This window comes from Rhinolophus ferrumequinum, chromosome 3 (assembly GCF_004115265.2).
Source record: "Rhinolophus ferrumequinum isolate MPI-CBG mRhiFer1 chromosome 3, mRhiFer1_v1.p, whole genome shotgun sequence".
NCBI classification, from domain to species: domain Eukaryota; kingdom Metazoa; phylum Chordata; class Mammalia; order Chiroptera; family Rhinolophidae; genus Rhinolophus; species Rhinolophus ferrumequinum.
This window is the reverse complement of record NC_046286.1, coordinates 12,857,433-12,877,432: the sequence shown is the minus strand read 5'-3', so window position 1 is coordinate 12,877,432 and position 20,000 is coordinate 12,857,433. Positions and strand designations below refer to the sequence as shown.

Sequence of the window (20,000 nt, the reverse complement as noted above, 5' to 3'; positions counted from 1 at the left end):
GCAAACATGTATATTAGCATTATTTACAATGGTGAAGAACTGAAAATATTCTCAATTTTTTATCATGTATATATAGGAGATGCTATACCCTTAAGATAGCTCATGGTGGCATCATATATGACGATTTTTAGTAAAATGGGGTAATGCTCAGAATTTTAAGGGTTAAAATGCAGTAAAAAAAGAAAACAAACATGTGGCAACTGTATTATGTATTTATAAATTAGAGTCCAAAGGAAGTTCAGCGAAAGTGGTTGTCAGCCGTGTCAACCTCCTTTTCATGTCTGTGTTACAGGAAATCCCTGTTAATGATGGAATAGAGCTATTGCAGATGGTCCTGAACTTTGACACCAAGGACCCCCTCATTCTGTCTTGTGTCCTCACTGATGTCTCAGCACTCTTTCCATTTGTCACCTACAGACCAGAGTTCCTGCCCCAGGTCTTCTCTAAGGTAAACGCCATCTCCTTTGTAAACTTTATTTTGGCATTTCAAAGCTAATTTTTTTGTAACTTTTTGAAATTGTGTGAGACAAGCTAATAAACAGACAGCTGTTTATTCATTTATTGAATATTTACTCAGTACTTACTGTGGATCAGGTACCATGCTAGAGGAAAAGCTTAACCCTTAGGAGCACTCTGTTTGGGAAGAAAGTCACATAAACAGATGTACCTGTGTGGCGCTGCAAGTAATAGATGTGTCCAGTGAGAAATGGAAAAGAATACCTAAAGGGAGGGAATCAGAGTGTGCTGTCAGATTGAGAGGGGTTGGTCAGAGGAAAGGTCAATATGCCGTTTTCAGGTTTTCAGCTTAGGTGACTATGTGAGTAGTGGAGCCCCACCTGAGTGAGAATGCTGGATCCGGGAGGGAGATTAGAAGTAAGGAACAGAAGGGAGTAAATACTATGTTTAAAGTATATGTACAACAACTAGTGGAGATACCTCATTGGCTATTGGAGGTTTAAAGGTCTAGACTCTAGAAAATTACAAGGTAAAATTAAGGCAGCATCATCATAGAAGTTCCAAGAGTAGAGGTGAAGCCCTAGGAAAGAGGGTATGTCATAGACTTAGACGTGTGCCTCAAGCAGGGAACCCTGGAGATCACCACCACTGGGGGTGGAGGGAAAGAATGAGAAGCCCCAAAGAAGAAAAAAGAGATAGCCAAAGAAATAGGGAAAATGTTGTGTGACAAAGGCCAGTAGAACTTCAAAGAGGTGGATTCATTTGTTGCAACAGAAATTCTCTAAGAACTGGAGAATGTCCACTGGGTTTCTCAATTAGACCTTTGTTAGAATGTTATTCCATCATAGTGACAAGGGCAGCAATCATATTGTGTTGGGTTAAAGAGTAAATGGGAACTTACGCAATGGAACCAGGGAGGGTAGATCACTAACTTTCAATAGAAAGAGAAGGAAAAGAGGCATTATCATAGCTGAGTGTGTGACGGCATAGATGGTGCTAGGATTCTGTAACCTTTATCTTTATAAAATGTTTAGTGGTAAAATTGTGACTCTCGGGCCTCTTATAGTTATCTGAGAAAGGGAACATCTGAAACTTTGTAATAATGCCAATTGAAAGCCCTTTTGTTAACATACTGTAACACTTTTGGGATTATGTTGGAAACTTTATAACTACTGTTTAAAGTAACTTTATGCATTTGGGACTGATGAGTGACCTTTTTTCCTTCCCCTTAGCTGTTTTCATCTGTCACTTTTGAAACTGTCGAAGAAAGTAAGGTAAGACCATTAATTCAACCAATAAATTCTAACTTCTGAGAGCAAAAGTATGAATGCCTAATGTCTACATTTTTTTTAAAGTGGAAGGGGTTAGTAAAGGCAGGGGATGGTCATATGATAAGCTGTTTTGTACTGGAGATACTCTAGGGCAAACAGTAAACGTGGATTCATGGTGACTATAAATGTCACTCTATCGTGTTCCCAAGGTTATGAAAATTGATTGTTAATTTGTCTCTGAAAGAGGTATTTACTCTGTACAGCATCTGTAAATTATATTAAAAGTGGCTCCAAGTTTGTTCAATATCTCTTCCCAGGCCCCCAGAACCCGGGCAGTGAGGAATGTGAGGAGACATGCTTGTTCCTCCATCATCAAGATATGTCGTGACTACCCTCAGCTTGTACTGGTAAGCCACTGAGACCTGTCAAGTTTGGTTACGTTTCTGTGTCAATGCAGCCCTAGTCATACCTCATGTAAAGGGAAAACTAGGAGCTATAGCTTTGCTAAGGGTAAGCATTCTTAAATTGGTGTCTTCTTCCTCTCCTACTTAGTAATGAAGTTAAAAATGCAAAGTGTTCCCAAAATGAATAATTCTCTTCCGTATGGATGGCCACGTTTTCCCCGTCAGTGTACACCGCTTTACTATGTGATGTTCTTAACTATTGTCAGATGATGTGCCCAATCTCGAGAGAAGCCAAATGTGAACCCCAATATTTTTTGGAGGGTTTCTAGAAGAAATTTAGCACTACTCCAGATTATAAATTAACCAGAAATTTCTTCTGTGAACACACAGCAATGTGTGTGTGTACACATATAAACAAACTGATCTTTGTGAAGATACTGTAAACGTTGATGTAGAGAAAAGACAAATTGTTTTCATAGTCGTAGTATGGGAAAGTGCAGTTATCTAAACACTCAAGGTAGGAGCCACCTTCTGCCTAAATTGCTTTGCTTGTCCAAGCAAAGGAACATGATACCTGCATTACTAAAGACAGTCTTATAGGCCTGACCTTCCTGGGATGCCTTGGTCCTCTTTCCACCTTCCGTGAGAGACCACCTCTCTCTGAAAATCAGACTTTACCACCTCTACTTTTCTTTTCCTATTGATCTGCAGCCCAATTTTGACATGCTTTATAACCACGTGAAGCAACTCCTCTCCAATGAGCTACTCCTGACACAAATGGAGAAGTGTGCCCTCATGGAAGCGCTGGTTCTCATTAGCAACCAATTCAAGAACTACGAGCGTCAGAAGGTGTTCCTGGAGGAGCTGATGGCACCAGTGGCCAGCATCTGGCTTTCTGAAGACATGCACAGGTAGAGGGGATCCTTTGCCACTGACTGGCTCTCTGCATTTGAGCACCCCATTCCATTTCAGAGCTATGCCCAGGGTGGGAATGTAAAGATACCAAGTCATAATCGCGTGATCAGTGTGATATCTGAAGGTCTCTCAAAGCAGTCTTGTACTCTAATTGCTGAAAATAACCCCTTGCTGAACAGAGGTGTAGGGAGGATGAAGAAATGAGTAAAAATGTATCATATGGGTTGGGAGGCCACAGAGTGAGATCTGCGGTGTCTGCGTTGTAGCACCGGCGCATGTGGAGAAATGAGAACAGCCAATAGGGGCCATACACAATAAGGCCCACACAGACACTCATCTGTGCCCACGCAGCCTTCTCAGACTATATCCTTTCTGATTCATAAAGTGTTGCTAATAACATTTAGACATGGGAAGAGAAGTTTAAGCTTTCAAATGAAAGCTGACAATTAATGTGGTTAAACTCCTCGCACTGGAACAACTGCTCTTTGGGGCCAAACAGTCATAGCTTATTAGCGCTTGTGAAAGAAATTGTCCTTGCTTAACTCGTGGCATAGCTTGTCTTTCACCCCAACCTTCAGGGTGCTGTCCGATGTCGATGCATTTATTGCCTACGTGGGTGCAGATCGGAAAAGCTGTGACTCGGGCCTGGAGGATCCCTGTGGCTTAAATCGTGCACGAGTGAGTAAGCCTCTCCTGGGACTGGGAAGTCGAACTGGCCACGGGTAGGAGTTGGGTGTTGTCATTTATGTTTTTCTATACGGGTGACAAATCAAGGAATCTTCACTTCCCTAAGCTTCTCCTTTCTTTTCTTCTTTAGTATTGCATTCTTGAGTTAGTTCCCACAGCAGAGCAGATGGTCTTTTCTATGAAGTCATTATTTTGGCTTTAAGGATCTGTAAATAGCTCTGAAGATGGCAGGTATAATGAGGAAATAGGTCAGAACTTGGTCCGCAGGGTGAGTCCTCCCTGCCATTGCTCTCTGGCATGTAAAAAGTCCTGAAAGATGGCCTAACTTGCAAACCAGAGATTTTTCAGTTCTTTGCTGTTCAAATAAGCATTATTCCTGGCTCCATTATGGCAAAAGTCATATTAATTAACCTGGCAAGTAGAAGGTTGGTTGAGAGTAATGTGAGTGCGGATGAGGGCAAAAGCTGCCAAGGCCTAAGCCAGAGGGTGTAAGGTCAACTCAAAATCAAGATAAAATGTCAGTCTAAACACTTTTTTTTGAAGCGTGTCCAAGCCACCTTCTAACTGGGGTTCTGCAATGCTCACTGCAGCCTCTGAAAGAACATCCTTATGAAAGGAAGCTTCTAGAACGTACCACTCACTGTACCTTAAGATGGCAATGAAAGGACCCCTCTTGAACTTGACCTTAAAGGAAGGGACAGGTGGGGCCGGGGGTCTTTTCCTTCTCTCTAGCCTCTGTATCACTTTTGCCATAACCTTATATCTAATAACACTTTTTTCTTTCCCTTTTATGTTACCTTGCATGTGTTTCCATAGATGAGCTTTTGTGTATATAGCATTCTGGGTGTTGTGAAACGAACTTGCTGGCCCACCGACCTCGAAGAGGCCAAAGCTGGGGGATTCGTGGTGGGTTATACGCCCACTGGAAATCCAGTCTTCCGTAACCCCTGCACAGAGCAGATTCTGAAACTTCTTGACAATTTGCTTGCTCTTATAAGGTGAGTCAGAATAATGGTTTTTCTCTGTTGTTTATTGTTTTTTTACCTTAAGAATTGCAAGAGCTGCATCTATTTGTATTTCTTCAGATCATGGTGGTGGTAAATGAAGCACTAGGTCTTGTTTCTTTCTGGATGGGGGGGTCTCTTTTAAAAAATACCGTGTTTCCCCGAAAATAAGACCTAGCCAGACGATCAGCTCTAATGGGTCTTTTGGAGCAAAAATTAATATAAGACCCGGTATCATATTATAAAGACCGGGTCTTATATTATAGTAAAATAAGACCAGGTCTTATATTAACTTTTGCTCCAAAAGATGCATTAGAGCTGATGGTCCAGCTAGGCCTTATTTTCGGGGAAACACGGTAACATTAGGTCTCACTTGTGTAAGTCTTGCATTCCAAGTGAATATGTGGGGCTAATCCCAAAATGGCTTTTCTCATTTTGAGCCACCTCTGTGTTCTTCTTTATCCTTCATCCCTACTTTTTACTTTTAAGTTTTATTTGGTCTAAATTTTTGCCATTGAAGGAGTTGTTCATTGGGAGCATGACAATTGCTTTCTGTAGTGGTGATTCTCTGGGTAGTACTCCCATGAGCTAATCTGTATTTATCAATAATGACTCTTAATATCAAATGGACCAAACATCCAGTGGCTGTTGTGCCAAAGGAAGGCGTGCTCCCACCTCCCTTTCCCAGGTCTTTCCTTCTCAAAGCGGAGTCCTCAGACCAGGAGCGTCACTTGTTTGAAATAGCAGAATTGGGGCCCTACCTCAGACACATTACATCAGAATCTGCAATATCACAAGATCCTAAGGTGGTACTTGTGCACATTAAAGGTTGAGAATCACTGTTACAAATCGCAAGAGGTAATTCATGTATTCAAGTGGAAATAAGACAAGTCTAGGCTTGTTACAGTTACTTGATGTGTGTTTGATGATTCAGAGATGCTCTACACAGACAGATAGGGTTTGGATAGAATTCCGTTTTACCGGCCAAAGCAAAATTAGATTGCTTCTCATATCTCATAGTATTTCTGACTTACATTCTCAACTGGGCAAACCGAATTTCTCATGTCTCAGGGACGTTCTGCGGGCAACAGACACCCTTAGACGATAAACTTAAGAATCAAAGGTGAAGTAAAGTGAATGTTGGCCAGTAGGGAGGATGGAGTGTCTGAAAGAGTTGTCATTATGGGCATGTCTTTGGAAACAGGCCATCTTTTGTTCTGATTTCAAAAGGACGAAAGAGATTTCAGTAAAGAAGTATGGCTTGCATGTTGAGAGGGCAGTAAAATATTTAGTCAAGGAAAGCATTATTTCCATATTGAGGTTTTTTTAACCAAAAGCGTCTGCTTTAGCTTAGAGAAATGTGAAAGTGCTGAAGTCAGATGGTAACAGACTCCTGGATCTGGCCCTTGTAGGCCTGTGGCCAGAGTCCCTGCGGTGAGAACCCAGACCTGGAAACGGGTTGTTCCTGGTTGGGTGAGGAGGCTGCAACCATGGCGTGATTGACATCTTGGTGTTTTCCTAACAGTTCAATGCTTTGGGGAAACCCTAAAGTCAGCCAAAAAGTATTTTGAAAAATGTTGACTGTGGTTACAGAGAAGTTAGATTCCTGAGTGGCGTACAGCTGGAGCTATTAGAGTTTTGTCTTGTTGTAGTAAATTTTATCTTGAAGTATAACGTAAGGACACAAGTATATATAATAAAAGGGCACAAATTAAGAGTGTGTGTAGGTGAATTTTCACAAAGTGGGCATATGCATAACCAGCACTCGGGTCGAGAAACAACCGTACCCAACACCTCTTTTCAAGTCATTACCTGCCCCTCGAGGGTAACCACTCTTCTGACTGGTTTTTCGAGCTTTAATAACTGGCGTCAGAAGTGTGTACTCCTTCGTGTCTGGCTTCTCTTGCTTCGTGTTAACATTTGTGAGAGTCATCCATGTTACTGCATGTAATTGTGGTTTGTTCGTTCTCATTGCCTGTGTGGTATGCCATTGTGTGAATATGCCGGCACTTATTTATCCATTTAGTGTTGATGGACTTGTGAGTAGCTTCCAGCATTTTGTTTTTACAAACAGTACTGCTGTTAACATTCTTATAAATGTCTTTTGGTGTATACATAATTTCTGTTGGGTAGAAGTAGAATCCTACAGGTAGGAACAGGATTCCTGGTTTATAAGGTGTGTATGTTTTCAGTTTTCATGGATAGAACCAAGTAGTTTTCTAAAGTGGTATACTAATTAACTTACAACTTATATTTCTACTAGTTGTATTTTGGAGCTGTGAGTCTTAACTACTTGTCAAATAGTCTGATAAACAAAGAAGGTGTTAGAGCTATACTGTCCAATATGGTAGCCCACTAGCCACATGTGGCTGACTGTTGAGCACTGAAATGTGGCTAGTCTGAATTGAGATAAGGTGTAAGTATAAAATACACACCAGATTTCAAAAACTTACTACAAAGAAAAGAAATATAAAATGTCTCATTAGTCATTTTTAATATTGATAACATGTTGAAATGATTTTTGATGCATTAGGTTAAATAAAATGTGATTAACCTGTTTCTTTCACGTTGTTTGGCTGGTTAGAAAATTGTCAATGGCTTATGTGGCTTACATTTTGTTTCTATCGGACAGTGTTGTTCCTAGTGGGTTGGATAAAGGATAGATGTGGGGAGTAGAACTCCCCGGTTCTCGAAAGGTGCATTACCATCAATATCTGTTTATAAGAGTAACAGCTTTTCTGTTAACTTGAAGTCTCTCACATTGTTTCTGTATGTCTTCTATATGTTCTATTGAAATCTTTTTGTGTATGAAGTCTTGTTACTATACTCTTAGCTGGTGATACAAGAATATTTCAGATAGGTACAGATTGTCCAAAACTTAAAGCTTGTATTACCTGATTGTCTTTTTCTTTGCCAAGCAATAAGAAGTCGCTCTTATGTGGAAGCACAGAGCTCTAATGTGCAAGTGTATCGGGAAAGGTGATATTTCGGGAGCCGTACTATCACTAGGGGTTGTAGATGTCCCTGCTTACGAACACCTGGCCTACGTCAGAGGTATCAGAGCAGTATGTGCTCTGAGTCCTCCTGCCTCTGCCTGTGAGAGGCGCAGCCACCACCGTGCCACCTCTTTGAGATGGCGAGGAGAAAAGAAGGAATACGAGACTGTTGTAGCATCAGGGACATATGATACACTAACCCTCCCGTTTTTTTTTTTTTAACTTATCTCTTGGGGTCACAATCATAATTAAAGAATAAAAAATAGTTCATCTGCTCTCTGTCATACTTAAGATTGCATTTTTTCAGGAAACTGATTTTATCAGAGATTATTTCACAGTCTCAGACATCTTCCCTCAAAAAAACAAAACAAAACTTAATTCAGAAACCAAAAAGATAGTATACTGCAGTTTTTAAAAGTAAATGGCACGTGTTACCTATCCTTGGGTCCCACACAGCAGAAAGTGAAGGCTAAGGCAGAGTTGTAGCCGACCTCACAGAAATACAAGCAAACTGAGTCCAATAGCATGTTAAAAGGATTATACACCGTGACCAAGTGAGATTTATGCCATTGATGTAAGAGTCGTTCAACGTACGAAAACAAATCAATGTAATATACCATATTAATAGAACAAAGGAAAAAAAACCACGTGATCATCTTAATTGACGCAGGAAAAGCATTTGACAAAATCGCTCAGCTTACTAGGACTAGAAGCGAACTTCCTCAACATGAAAATGATTTTTATGAAAAATCCATAGCTCATATCACACTCAATGGTGAAAGATGGCAAGCTCTCCCCCTACCATCAGGAACAGGAAGACCAGGACGCTCACTTTCACCGCTGCTGTTCAACACTGTGTACTGGAAATCCCAGGCAGGGCAGTTAGGCGAGAAGGAAATACAGGCATCCAAACTGGAAAAGAGGTAAAACTCTTCACAAATTATATAGGAAATCCCAATTGAAAAGAAATCTGTGTACAAGTTGACCTGCACAATTCAAACCTATGTTGCTCAAAGGTCAACTGCACCTGAATTCGGCAAAGTAGCAGAATACAGAGTAAATACACAAAAATCAGTTGCATTTCTATATTCTAACAATAAATAATCTCAAAAGTAAATTACAAAAACAATTGCAGTTGCAATAGCATCAAAAAATAAACTACTTAGGAATTAACAACCAAGGAGGTAAAAGCCTTATACATTGAAAACTACAAAACGTTCCTGAAAGAAATTAAAGAAGACTTAAATGAATAGAAACATACCCCATGTTCATGGATTGGAAGAGTTAATATTGTTAAAATGTCAATACTGCTCAAAGCAATCTACACATTCAGTGCAACCCTTATAAAAATCCCAGTGATGTTTCTGGCAGAAACAGAAAAACTCATCCTGAAATTCACATGGAATCTCAAGCGACCCCAAAAACCCAAAACAATCTTGAAAAAGAAAAACAATGGGAGGACTCATACTTTCTGATTTCAAAACTTACTACAAAGCTACAGTAATCAAAAAACTGGTATTGACATAAAGGTAGACATAGACCAGTGGAATAAAGAGCCCAGAAGTAAGCCCTCACCTACATGGTCAAATGATTTTTGACAAGGGTGCCAAGACTATTCAATGGGGAAAGGCAACCCTATTTCAATAAGTGGTGGTGCTGGGAAAACTGAGTATCCATATGCAAAAGAATGAAGTTGGACCCTTACCTAACACCACATACAAAACTCAACTCAAAGTCGATCAAGGACCTAATGTAAGACTTAAACAATGAAACTCTTAGAAGAAATCGTAGGACAAAAGCTTCACATTGGATTTGGCAATGATTTCTTGGTTATGACACCAAAGGCACAGGTAACAAAAAATAGACAAGTTCGATTTCATGAAAATTTTTAAGATTTTGTGCATTGAAAGACACTATCAGTAAAAAGACAGCCCACAGAATGGGAGAAATATTTGCAAATCATATGAGATTAATATTCAGAACATATAGAGGACTTCCAAAACTCAACAATAAAAAACCAACCTGATTCGAAAATGGGCGAAGGACTTGAACAGACATTTCTCCACAGAAAATATATGAAATGCCAGTAAGCACATGAAAACATGCTCAACATCACGAATCATTAGAGAAATGCAAACTATAATGGGATATCACTTCACACCCATTAGGATTGCTCAAAAATCAGAAAATAACAAGTGTTAGGGAGGATGTGGGGAATTAGAACCCTTGTGCACTGTTGGTGGGAATGTAAAATGGTACAGCCATTGTGGAAGATGGTTCCTCAAAATATATGGTAGTTCCTCAAAAAATTAAAAATAAAATTAGCATATTATTCAGCAATTCCAGTTCTAGGTATATACTCAAAGAATTGAAAGTAGGATTTCGAAGAGGTATTTATACACTCATGTTCATAGCAGTATTATTCACAATAGCTAAAACAGAAGTAACCAAAGTATCCATTGATGGATGAATGGATAAGCAAAATGTGGTCTATGTACACGATGGTATACATACATAATTATTTGGTCTTTAAAAGGAAGAAAATTCTGCAATATGCTACAACATGGATGAACCTTGAGGACATTATACTTAGTAAAATAAGCCAATGACAAAAAAACAAATACTTATTGACGAAAGAAGTTCCAAACCTAAAGAAAGATTTAAAGAGTTTATTTGAGCCAAGGTTTTGGGGCCAGTGGATTGAGATAATGCTCCAAGGAATAGCAGTTTTGCAGTTTACTTTATACTTTAGAATCAAAGGAGAAAACATAAGAAAGGTTACACGAAATCCATTGGTGGCAGATTAAGGAGGCAGGAGAAAGGAAAGTGGGGAAATCGCTAGTATTGGATGAAAAGTAAAATGGAAAAATACATCCTTTTATATTGGTGGGTGCAGGATAGTTAACATTTAACATACATAGTTCATAGAAGTATGAGGGTAGAAGATAATAAAGAGGAATGTTGGAGTTGCCTCGCCCCTTACTGTGGTGTTTATCTTTGGAGTTCTGGAAAAGAAATCATTCTGACATTTTAAGTATGTTATTCTAAATGCACAAAAACAATGGACAGGGTAGAGATTAATCTCTCATATAGGCCTTAGGACGTGACTTTCTATTCTAACCTGTTGAGTTAGAAATTTTTATATGATCAAAACATCCCATGTGGTTACGTTCAGTTATTGAACTTGTCAGGCTTGTCAGGGCGGCCCCTTTTTTGTTGACATACTGTATGATCCTCCTTATATGAGGTACTTAGCATAGTCAAAATCATAAAAATATAAAGTGTAACAGTGGTTGCCAGGGGCTCAGGGAAGAGGGAGGGGGAAGTTATTGCTTAATAGGTATAGAGTTTCTTTTACAAGATGAAAATAGATGTGGAATGGATGATGGTGATGGTTACACAAGAGTGTGAGTGTATTTAATATCACTTAACTGTACACTTTAAAAAATGGTGAATTTTATGTGTATTTTGCCAGAATTTAAAAAATAAAAAGTAAAGCCTATTGCAATGTCAGTGTGAACAAGTCAGGCCACGGAGTAGGAGAAGATAATTTGTAACCCATGAATTGCAAAGGACCAATATCCAATAATTCTGCTTGTTCATGTCCACCATAGAGAAACTGTCACACACGTACACAGGAGACCTCTACAGAAAAGCTCATCTTTGGGCTCTCTGTGTGAGCAAAAGAGGAGGGAGATGGAGAAATAAACTGGAAATACCTTACTAAGTGGCATTCTAAAAGACAGTTTAAACTAGTGTACCAGTAAGTGTGCATGTTTCATAAAAAAAATAGATAAAAGTAAAAAAAATAAGTGTACATGTTAAATTTTAAAAACGTTGCAGGTTTTTTTTTAATAGGCGTGGTCTAAAAACGATCTGTTCACTGTGCATCTTCAATATGTAACCTTGATGGTGTCTCTTATGGTCTGTGATTTTCTTTGTGTTCGAGATGTCTTATAATTAACTTTTAAAAGACAAGTAGGTAGTTACGCGCTCTGGCTCTCATTGTTCGGTGGTGCCATTGCTGTGGGCAGCAGGGACCAATGTGGATGGCTGGTAGATCAGGTCCACAGTCACTCCTCCTTAATCGTACAAAGCCAGTAACCGCTCAGGTAAGTCACTTTGGTGGGGAACAGACACACATGTTGGGGATTGTGGGTGTTCCTCCAGGCGGCTGAAACACCTGTCAGAGCATTGTGGGGTCCATGTTCTTGGCATGGAGGCAAGACATGGGTAACATGGGGGCCTGTTACCACCTGCTGTGTTCCTGCCTGTGAATCAATGCCTCTGACGTTTTATCCCGTATCACTGGCAGTCGGAAAACAGTGCCGCAGCACTGTCGCAGGTCTAAAAGAATTTGGCTTTCTAGCTTCAGTCCGTGATATTGTCCAGATATCTCAGGATTTGCTTCTTGTTTTTATTGCTTTTAGGTTGTATACTATACAACTCTACTTAATAGCTTCAAGTCTGTTCTCTTTTCCAGGGAAACATTTAAATGTGTGTACCGTCTTTCCTTTCCCCTACCAGGAATAGTGTTGACAGGGAGATTTGTCTGTGTGGAAGTGTAGTATCACTGAATTACACGGTGAAAACCCCTCTTCTGCAACAGACTAGGAAAAGTTCACATAGCATCCTTTTTTTCTTTTAGAACTCACAATACTTTATATGCACCAGAAATGCTAGCCAAAATGGTAGAGCCTTTCACAAAGGCTCTGGATATGCTTGAAGCGGAAAAATCTGCTATTTTAGGTAAGAAATCTAGCCTTTTTTTCCTTGAAGTTCTCCTTATCTTTAATGGGCTCCTCAGGCAGCCTCACTGTGCCTGTGTCTCCTTCTCCCCACCTGGCACCACCTTGACCACCTGTTTGTTCAGAAATGTATGTGTGGAGGTCCTACAGACTCTAGGGACGAGTGCATTTACTTCTTTATCTTAGCACACAGAGGGGGTCTTCCTTCAGAGGCAGTATCCCCTCCTGCCCCGCTCCCCATCCCGTGGGAACCCTTCCAGCAGCGGTGTGTGTTAGAGCTTTGAGGTTCTAAACAGACCATGGTTTTTTTGACCTGAAGGATATTAGCATGCTTTCTTGTCTTTTATGTATGAAAAAAAAATTAAAACAATCAAGTTTAAATAGCTTTTATCAGTAAAATATTATATGTGTTATCAAAAGTTTTTAAGGAATAGTTTCTAAGCCATGTTTCCTGGATTAGAATATTGCATTAACTCGTTTTTCCCGTTCGTGAATGACTATGCAATCAAAATTGGGATGTGTGCTGTGAAGGAAAGTGGCTGTGACAGTCCATGGGTAGACCTCACCCAATCTTGGGGGCAGTCAGAAGATTGCTCCCCAGAGGACACTTGAAGGATGAGTAGGAGCTAACTAAGTGGTGGGCAAGAGGAGATGGCTGAGCATTCTGGGCTAACAGACTGGCAGGTCCAAGATGCTGAGGCATGCAGGAAAGAGCTTGGTATGTCCCGGGAATAGAGAGGGGGGACCCACGTGGTTGGAAGTTAGCGCTGGGGACATCCAGAGTTGCGCCCATCTCTGAAGCTTCGTGCTGGCTCACCATCACTGCCACCACTGTACTCTTCATTCCCAGCCATAACCTCTGCCTGGGCCTGGCTATGATTAAGCCATCCAGGGAGCAGGGTGATGAAGGGTGTTAGTTTGCCTTTCCAGAGCTCATGTCTGTCTGTCTTGGCCTATGTGGTCCTGGGCCATTTCTTTTGGCACCACTACACTTAAGGTCCATGTTGCAGACACCAGTGAAAAACAAAACAAAATTTAAAAACTCCCAAGAAATGTTTTGCCATTCATATAAAAAGTAGATACTGCATCACCACCCATTCTTCCCCCCATTCGGTTATTCAAATTAAGCCAGGAAGTCCCGCTATAGAAATACATGGCCAACCAAAACATACCTGAATGAACAAACAGTTCTGTGGGGCAGCTTCCGACCATGAGCAAGACTTGAAATGTAAAGTTGCCTGTAATTAGAAGCATAGATCTTTTAAGGCAATTATTATACTGAGGTAAGTGGGTTTCATTTTGATCTGTTATACAACTTGGGCTTCACATAAAATTTTGCTTGAAAAAGAGGCTCTACAGCTTAAAAAGGGAGGGAGGCATCCCCAGTGCTTTATGGAGAGATCATTTTGAGTTATCTGTATGTATTTTGGTACAAGTCCCATCTGGAAAAACCCACACAAAAGTTGGGAGTACCCAGGTGTAGTCTGAAGTCCTGGGAACTTAAATAGATGTCAACTTTCCCTACTAAGACAGCGTAGCATCACCGTTAGGGCAGCTCTTAGCAGCACCTCTAGTTGGTAGAAGACTTGGCCAGCTGCTTTGCATTTATAGCACTCCTCACCCCCACCCCCCACGCCCAAACCACATCTGCCTGCTGTAGGGTTGGCAAGTTGAGACCTTAGACAGCGGAACAGCATGTACCTGACCTGTCTTTCTCTGTAGGATTACCTCAGCCTCTCTTGGAACTGAATGACTCTCCTGTTTACAAAACAGTCTTGGAAAGAATGCAGCGTTTCTTCTCTACCCTCTATGAAAACTGGTAAGGAACCAATGCTGTCGCTCCATGTTCTCTTCCCAGACATGCACTGTCGAGGAATGGCCATGGGTTGGACTTTTGATCTAGAATTCTAGATCTAGGTAAGATGAGGCAACAATTTGAGAGGGAACTAATGATCCTAGTGGCAAATCAAAATGAACAGGCTGTTTTCTTACGTTTGCTTTTCTATAATTGTCATGTGTGCCTCAGTTCTAGCCTTGACTTGATATTTTATGCCCAGCTTGTCTGTTTCTGGGGCATAAAATGATGAGACCAGAGCAGAAGACAGAGTGGAGAGGATGCATTTTCTCAGACCCCCTCCCTACCTGTAGCCTACTTTTTATGGGACACCGGGATTGGCTGACCAGATGTTGTCTTTGGGTCCTGGTTGTGGGATGGGGAGGGAAGTGCCGCTCCTGTACTGCCAGAGCTCTGAGCAGCCACGCTAATGAGAGTCTCCATTGTCATCCATATTGCTTACGAGTAATGAAGGCTCCTGTTGATTTGGGCTACCAACGGCTGGCTTTAAAAAGATGCTGAATCAGCTATCAAGAAGCTTCCATAAAAGTGGGAGGTGGAGGGGCATGATTTTCATTTCTGATAAAAGATTATGTTCACATCTTCAAAGTATACTGATTAAGCTAAAGTTCTCTTAAGGAGTAAATACAGTTGCTCTCCTACCGACGAGTTTTGTTGTAGACTACAATTCTCTGTGCCGAAGAGTCATGGCACAGAGACTTCCCAGGGTAGTCAGGGCTGGCAGTAGTAGCTGTTGGGTCTGTCATTGCCCGTGGTTTGCCCTTACAGCTTCCACATCCTGGGGAAGGCAGGCCCTTCCATGCAGCAGGACTTCTACACCGTGGAGCACCTGGCCACCCAGCTCCTCAGCTCAGCCTTCGTCAACTTGAACAATATTCCTGACTACCGACTCAGACCCATGCTTCATATCCTTTCAAAAGTCCCTAGATCACCCAGAGGGCTGAAGGTGGAAGACAGGAACAGTTTACGGGCACCAGAGGAGGCAGAGCTGAGCTGCGTGGAATAGATGGGCTCATTTATCTCAGTGAAAAGGACAAGAAGAGTGAAGTAAATAAGCAGGAAAAACAGGAGAGCAGTCCAGGAGGCCTGGAAAGCTCTCTCCCTAGGGGTAAACCTTTACCATCCCACTTCTTGGAAATACAGAAAATGAAGCTTTTATCCCTTTTGTATGTTTCGTCAGGTGCTTCCTCCTTGAACATGCACTCTCATACTTCATTCTCATTTGGGTTGTTTGTTTGTTTGTTTGTTTTTGCTTTTGTGAGTATCTTCCCTGAAGTTATAAGGAGAATGGTGGAGGAGAATTTATCACAAGGGTGTCTCCTATTTTTTTCCTCCCTCCTTTCAGGCAACCCAGTGCCCATAACATGCAGTCTGGTAGAAAGCACAGTTACAGTAAAAGTACAACAGAAATGTATCCACGCACCTTAGGATTTTCAGAAAAGAGCTTGACATTTTTTGCATATTAACGGGATGTTCTTGGCATCTTGCAAGGCCTTTGGGGGTTGACTTTGACCGAGGGCTCAGGGTACTGCCTAGCAAGTGAGGGTGCTTTAGAATGCGAGGCGTGTGTACGCATGTGCTAAAACTTCTTAACCTGCGGCGGCATGGGTCTTTGTGAAGCCTCTGGTGCTCTTCTGCCCCCCCGAGCACTACGAAGCCCTGGTGTCTCCCATCCTTGGGCCTCTGTTCACCTACCTCCACATGGTAAGAGACTGGGCAGGAACGGGTAATGAAGAGGAGTTTTAGGATGGGTGGCCTCATGAGTCTTCAAGTCAGGAGCTCCTGAAAATGTTGTCTCCAAGCCCTGCCAGGATGGCTGTGCAGCCGTCCCACCCTCACTGCAGTGGATTGAGCAGCTCCCCAAGAACCAACTGGTTTAATTGTCCACAAAGCACCACAAAGCAGAGTCAGCTTCTGTTCCTAACCTGTTAACAGAGGAGAGGTGGTCAGAGGAGTGTTTCCCTTCAGTCTGTTTCCCTGACTCTAGAACTAAGCAGGTGGTGCAGGTGTGTCCGGAGTGACCCAGGAATTTTAAAATGATTGATCCTGTCCAAGCAAAGAAATGTTTGACGTGCTGCCCTCGTGGGTGTGGGAGAGGTTACAGAAACCGTGTCTGCGTTTTTAACCTTGTGAGTCTCCCAAGGCTCTGTCACTGATACCTGCGGTCATCCCTGGCTAAGTCTAGTGATGAAATGGACCTTCGAGATGATCTGCTCTAGCTTTCTCCCCAATTCTAGCGCTTACTTCCTTTTTGTTTTCCCAGAGGCTTTCCCAAAAATGGCAAGTCATCAACCAGAGGAGCCTGCTGTGGTAAGGAACATCTCTTTTCCTTGATGGATGAGTTGGAGCCAAGCTTGGAGTGGGAAAAGGTTGGGAGTGGGTGGCGGATGGGGGAGGGGCTCTGCGGGACGAGGGCTAGAACCGCAGTGGGTTATAGTCATTCTCAGCCTAATGAATGGTGGGTGGCTTGTCTGACCATTAGCAGACTCAGATCAGCTGCCTAGGAGAAGCTGAGACATCTTACCCACTTAGGATTCGGATCCAGTACCCGCTACCCGCTGGAGAGAGTCACAAGTCGTAACATCCCTCAGTGGCTCGTTGCTGTCCATACCCAACATTTGCTTGGAATGTAGACCAGAAAGACGCCAGGAGGAAGTGGGTGCAGAGCGTTGGGTTAGGGTCCCTGCTCTCCTTGTCTTTTCCTTCTTTGCACTGCCATGGAACTTGCCCCTGATTTTCTGCAGTGGAGAAGATGAGACCGCAGATGAAAACCCAGAGTCTCAAGAGATGCTAGAGGAACAACTGGTGAGGATGTTAACCCGAGAAGTCATGGACCTCATCAGTAAGTGGCACGCGGGGCCAGGGGTGGTAGAGGAGGGTTTTTCTGGAGAGAGAACTGGTCACTCACCCAACCCCATGGAGGCATGTTTGCAGCAATACTGAGAGGCTGATAAGAAAGAATTAACTAGATAGAAACTAGGTGGTCCTTACGTCAGTCTATGGAGATTTTATGAATTGCCAGCTGAATTGTATTTGTTCATATTAAGGCCAAAATATGGTCTAAAATTTGGTAGGATGAAAATAGCAGGTAGGAATAACTTCTCAGCTTTGTTAAAATCGGGAAAAAGTTAATTCTTGGACATGAAGGTGGTTAATTTTTTTTATTTTTGGGCCATTTCATTTGTTTGAGATACAAAGTAGACCAAAGATTTATCAGGTATCCTCTCCTGGTCACTTAGTCTCAGAAAATTTTGTAATTTCCCTCCAGTTACTTGAACTTGAAGAGGAACCAGAACAGTCTGGTCACATGCCTCTGTTCTATCAGTGAGGCTGATGTTGTACCTGGACAGTACCCGCTTCCCTCCTCGTCACCGCCCAGGGAGTCTGGGATCTGTTGTCTGGTGGTAGTAGCCCAGTAACCCTGTTTTCTTGCTTTAGCGGCATGCTGTGTTTCAAAGAAAGGTGCTGACCACAGTGCTGCCCCCCCTGCAGATGGAGATGGTAAGCGAGCCTCTTGTGTGGCCCTCCGAGCTCTTCAATAGTGTCCCTTCTGTAGCCAGGTCACTTCCTAGCAGTCTGAGGGGGGGGTGTTGTACATCTGGCTTTCCTCTGTGCTGGCGCTCTTTCTGTATTCCCCCAGCATATTCTCACCTCAGAGCGTTTGCACTGGCTGTTTCCTTTATCTAGAATGATTTGCCTCCCGACTATACATGGCCTTTTCCCTCGCTTCATTTGGGCCTCTGCTCAAATGTCAACCCTGAGAGGTCTTCCGTGATCAGCTTATCCAAAATAGCAACCTCAACCACTCTACATTCTCCTCCGCTCTATTTTTCTTCAGAGCACGTAGCACTACATGACATTACGTTTTATTTATGCTTTCATTTTTTGCTTGTCTCCCTCACTAGAATGTCACCTCCCATCAGGGAAGGGACTTTGTCCTATTCCTATGGCAGGGTATCCCCAGTAACTAAATCAGTGTTTACTACAGTGGGTACGCAGATGTTTGTTCAGTGACAAAAGAGCCTCACCGTTTGCTTAAGTAATTGTCCAGAAAACCTTGTTTCCCACTGTTTCTGAAACGTGCAGCTAGATACACCTCTACATCTGCCACGGGCAGGGGCTTCTGCACCCTCATGAGGCTTTGGACTGTCTCAGTGCTACTCAAGCACCAGTCAGCCCCGGGTTCTCAACCTTCCTTTCCTTGGTGGGCTTCTCTCAGGACAGGCTTTTCTCTGTTCTGAAAAGATGCAGCCTAACCCTCTGCTCTCTGCTTCCAGATGAAGAGATGATGGCCACAGAGGTAGTAACCCCGTCGGCTGTGGCGGAGCTCACAGACCTGGGCAAATGCCTAATGAAGCATGAGGTGGGTGGGGCTGCAGGTGAAGTTCTTCTCCTTTCCCAGCTTCTACTTCTCTTACTCTGGGATGCCATCGAAGTTTTGGGGGTAAAACTCCTTTATGCGAGTTAGGTTCCTGGTTCCTAAAGCCCCAGAAAACAGTGGGGAAAGTGCAAGGCTGTGAGGTGCCCCCTGCTGGCATGGGCAGAGGCTCTCAGGAGAGCTCGGAGCTGCACTGATGCCAGTCCCTCGTGTTCAGCCGCCCCCAGGCCTGAGCCTGTCTCCTTCCTACACATAGGTTTCCTCTTCTGTGTCGGTGGTTTTTCCTTCTTTTTGAGTGCCTGATATACAGAGGAAAGAAAGAAACTCACTTCTCTTTTTAAAATAAGCTCATTTTCCCACTTACCTACGATTAAAACTCCAGCTCCTGTTACATAAGCAACTCAGAGAAAATGTGCTTATTTCCTGTTGTAATCCTTCATCCTTTTCCGTTAGGATGTTTGTACGGCGCTATTAATTACAGCCTTCAATTCCCTGGCCTGGAAGGATACTCTGTCCTGCCAGAGGACGACCACACAGCTCTGCTGGCCCCTCCTCAAACAAGTATGGTTACTCACCCCTTCTCGCCCCTCTGAAAGGTTTGGGTCATGAGGATTGACTGAATCAGTTGAAAGAATTGGGGTGCTGGGGCCTGCCTAGCGGTAACAGCTTGCTTTGGCCCTGAGCACAGCTGTCTCCCCAGGTGCTGTCAGGGACACTGCTCGCAGATGCTGTGACGTGGCTTTTCACCAGCGTGCTCAAGGGCTTACAGACGCACGGGCAGCATGACGGCTGCATGGCGTCCCTGGTCCACCTGGCCTTCCAGATCTATGAGGCGCTGGTGAGTGGAGAAAGCATGGGGGCAGGATGACTGCGGCTTCCTTCTTCACAGGCGGCTCCCCTCAGTCGGGCCTTACCCTAAATGCAGGCAGTTGCCCAGTTGTTAGTGCTGCCCAGGGAGTGGCTGTGGCAAGGAATGGGCCAGGTGGCAGGGCCCACACCTACCCCACCGAGTGGGTTTACCCTCACTTCCCAGCGTCCTAGGTACCTGGAGATAAGAGCTGTTATGGAGCAGATCCCTGACATACAGAAGGACTCTCTGGACCAGTTTGACTGCAAGCTTTTGAACCCGTCTCTGCAGAAAGCTGCCGACAAGCGCCGGAAGGACCAATTCAAACGCCTCATTGCTGGTTGCATTGGGGTAGGTCATGCACCTTCCTTCGTGCTCCCAACCACCCTGGCGGTCTTCTTAGACCATGCGTTCGTGTTAGGGCAAACCGGAAACCAGC

General features: G+C 43.0%; 1 protein-coding gene across 1 annotated transcript in view; it reads left to right on the top strand.

Annotated features, from left to right (window-relative positions):
• XPO5 (exportin 5) overlaps positions 1 to 20,000 on the top strand; it is a 43,501-nt gene that overhangs the window by 21,289 nt on the left and 2,212 nt on the right. Inside the window, exons 15-31 of the mRNA XM_033103152.1 lie at positions 293 to 448; positions 1,689 to 1,730; positions 2,045 to 2,134; positions 2,843 to 3,042; positions 3,625 to 3,724; positions 4,550 to 4,731; positions 12,382 to 12,482; positions 14,204 to 14,300; positions 15,105 to 15,241; positions 15,943 to 16,040; positions 16,600 to 16,646; positions 17,081 to 17,178; positions 17,775 to 17,837; positions 18,614 to 18,699; positions 19,168 to 19,275; positions 19,415 to 19,552; positions 19,748 to 19,912. Coding sequence (XP_032959043.1) covers positions 293 to 448; positions 1,689 to 1,730; positions 2,045 to 2,134; positions 2,843 to 3,042; positions 3,625 to 3,724; positions 4,550 to 4,731; positions 12,382 to 12,482; positions 14,204 to 14,300; positions 15,105 to 15,241; positions 15,943 to 16,040; positions 16,600 to 16,646; positions 17,081 to 17,178; positions 17,775 to 17,837; positions 18,614 to 18,699; positions 19,168 to 19,275; positions 19,415 to 19,552; positions 19,748 to 19,912 — 1,908 coding nt within the window. The remainder of the gene's footprint in view (positions 1 to 292; positions 449 to 1,688; positions 1,731 to 2,044; positions 2,135 to 2,842; positions 3,043 to 3,624; positions 3,725 to 4,549; positions 4,732 to 12,381; positions 12,483 to 14,203; positions 14,301 to 15,104; positions 15,242 to 15,942; positions 16,041 to 16,599; positions 16,647 to 17,080; positions 17,179 to 17,774; positions 17,838 to 18,613; positions 18,700 to 19,167; positions 19,276 to 19,414; positions 19,553 to 19,747; positions 19,913 to 20,000) is intronic.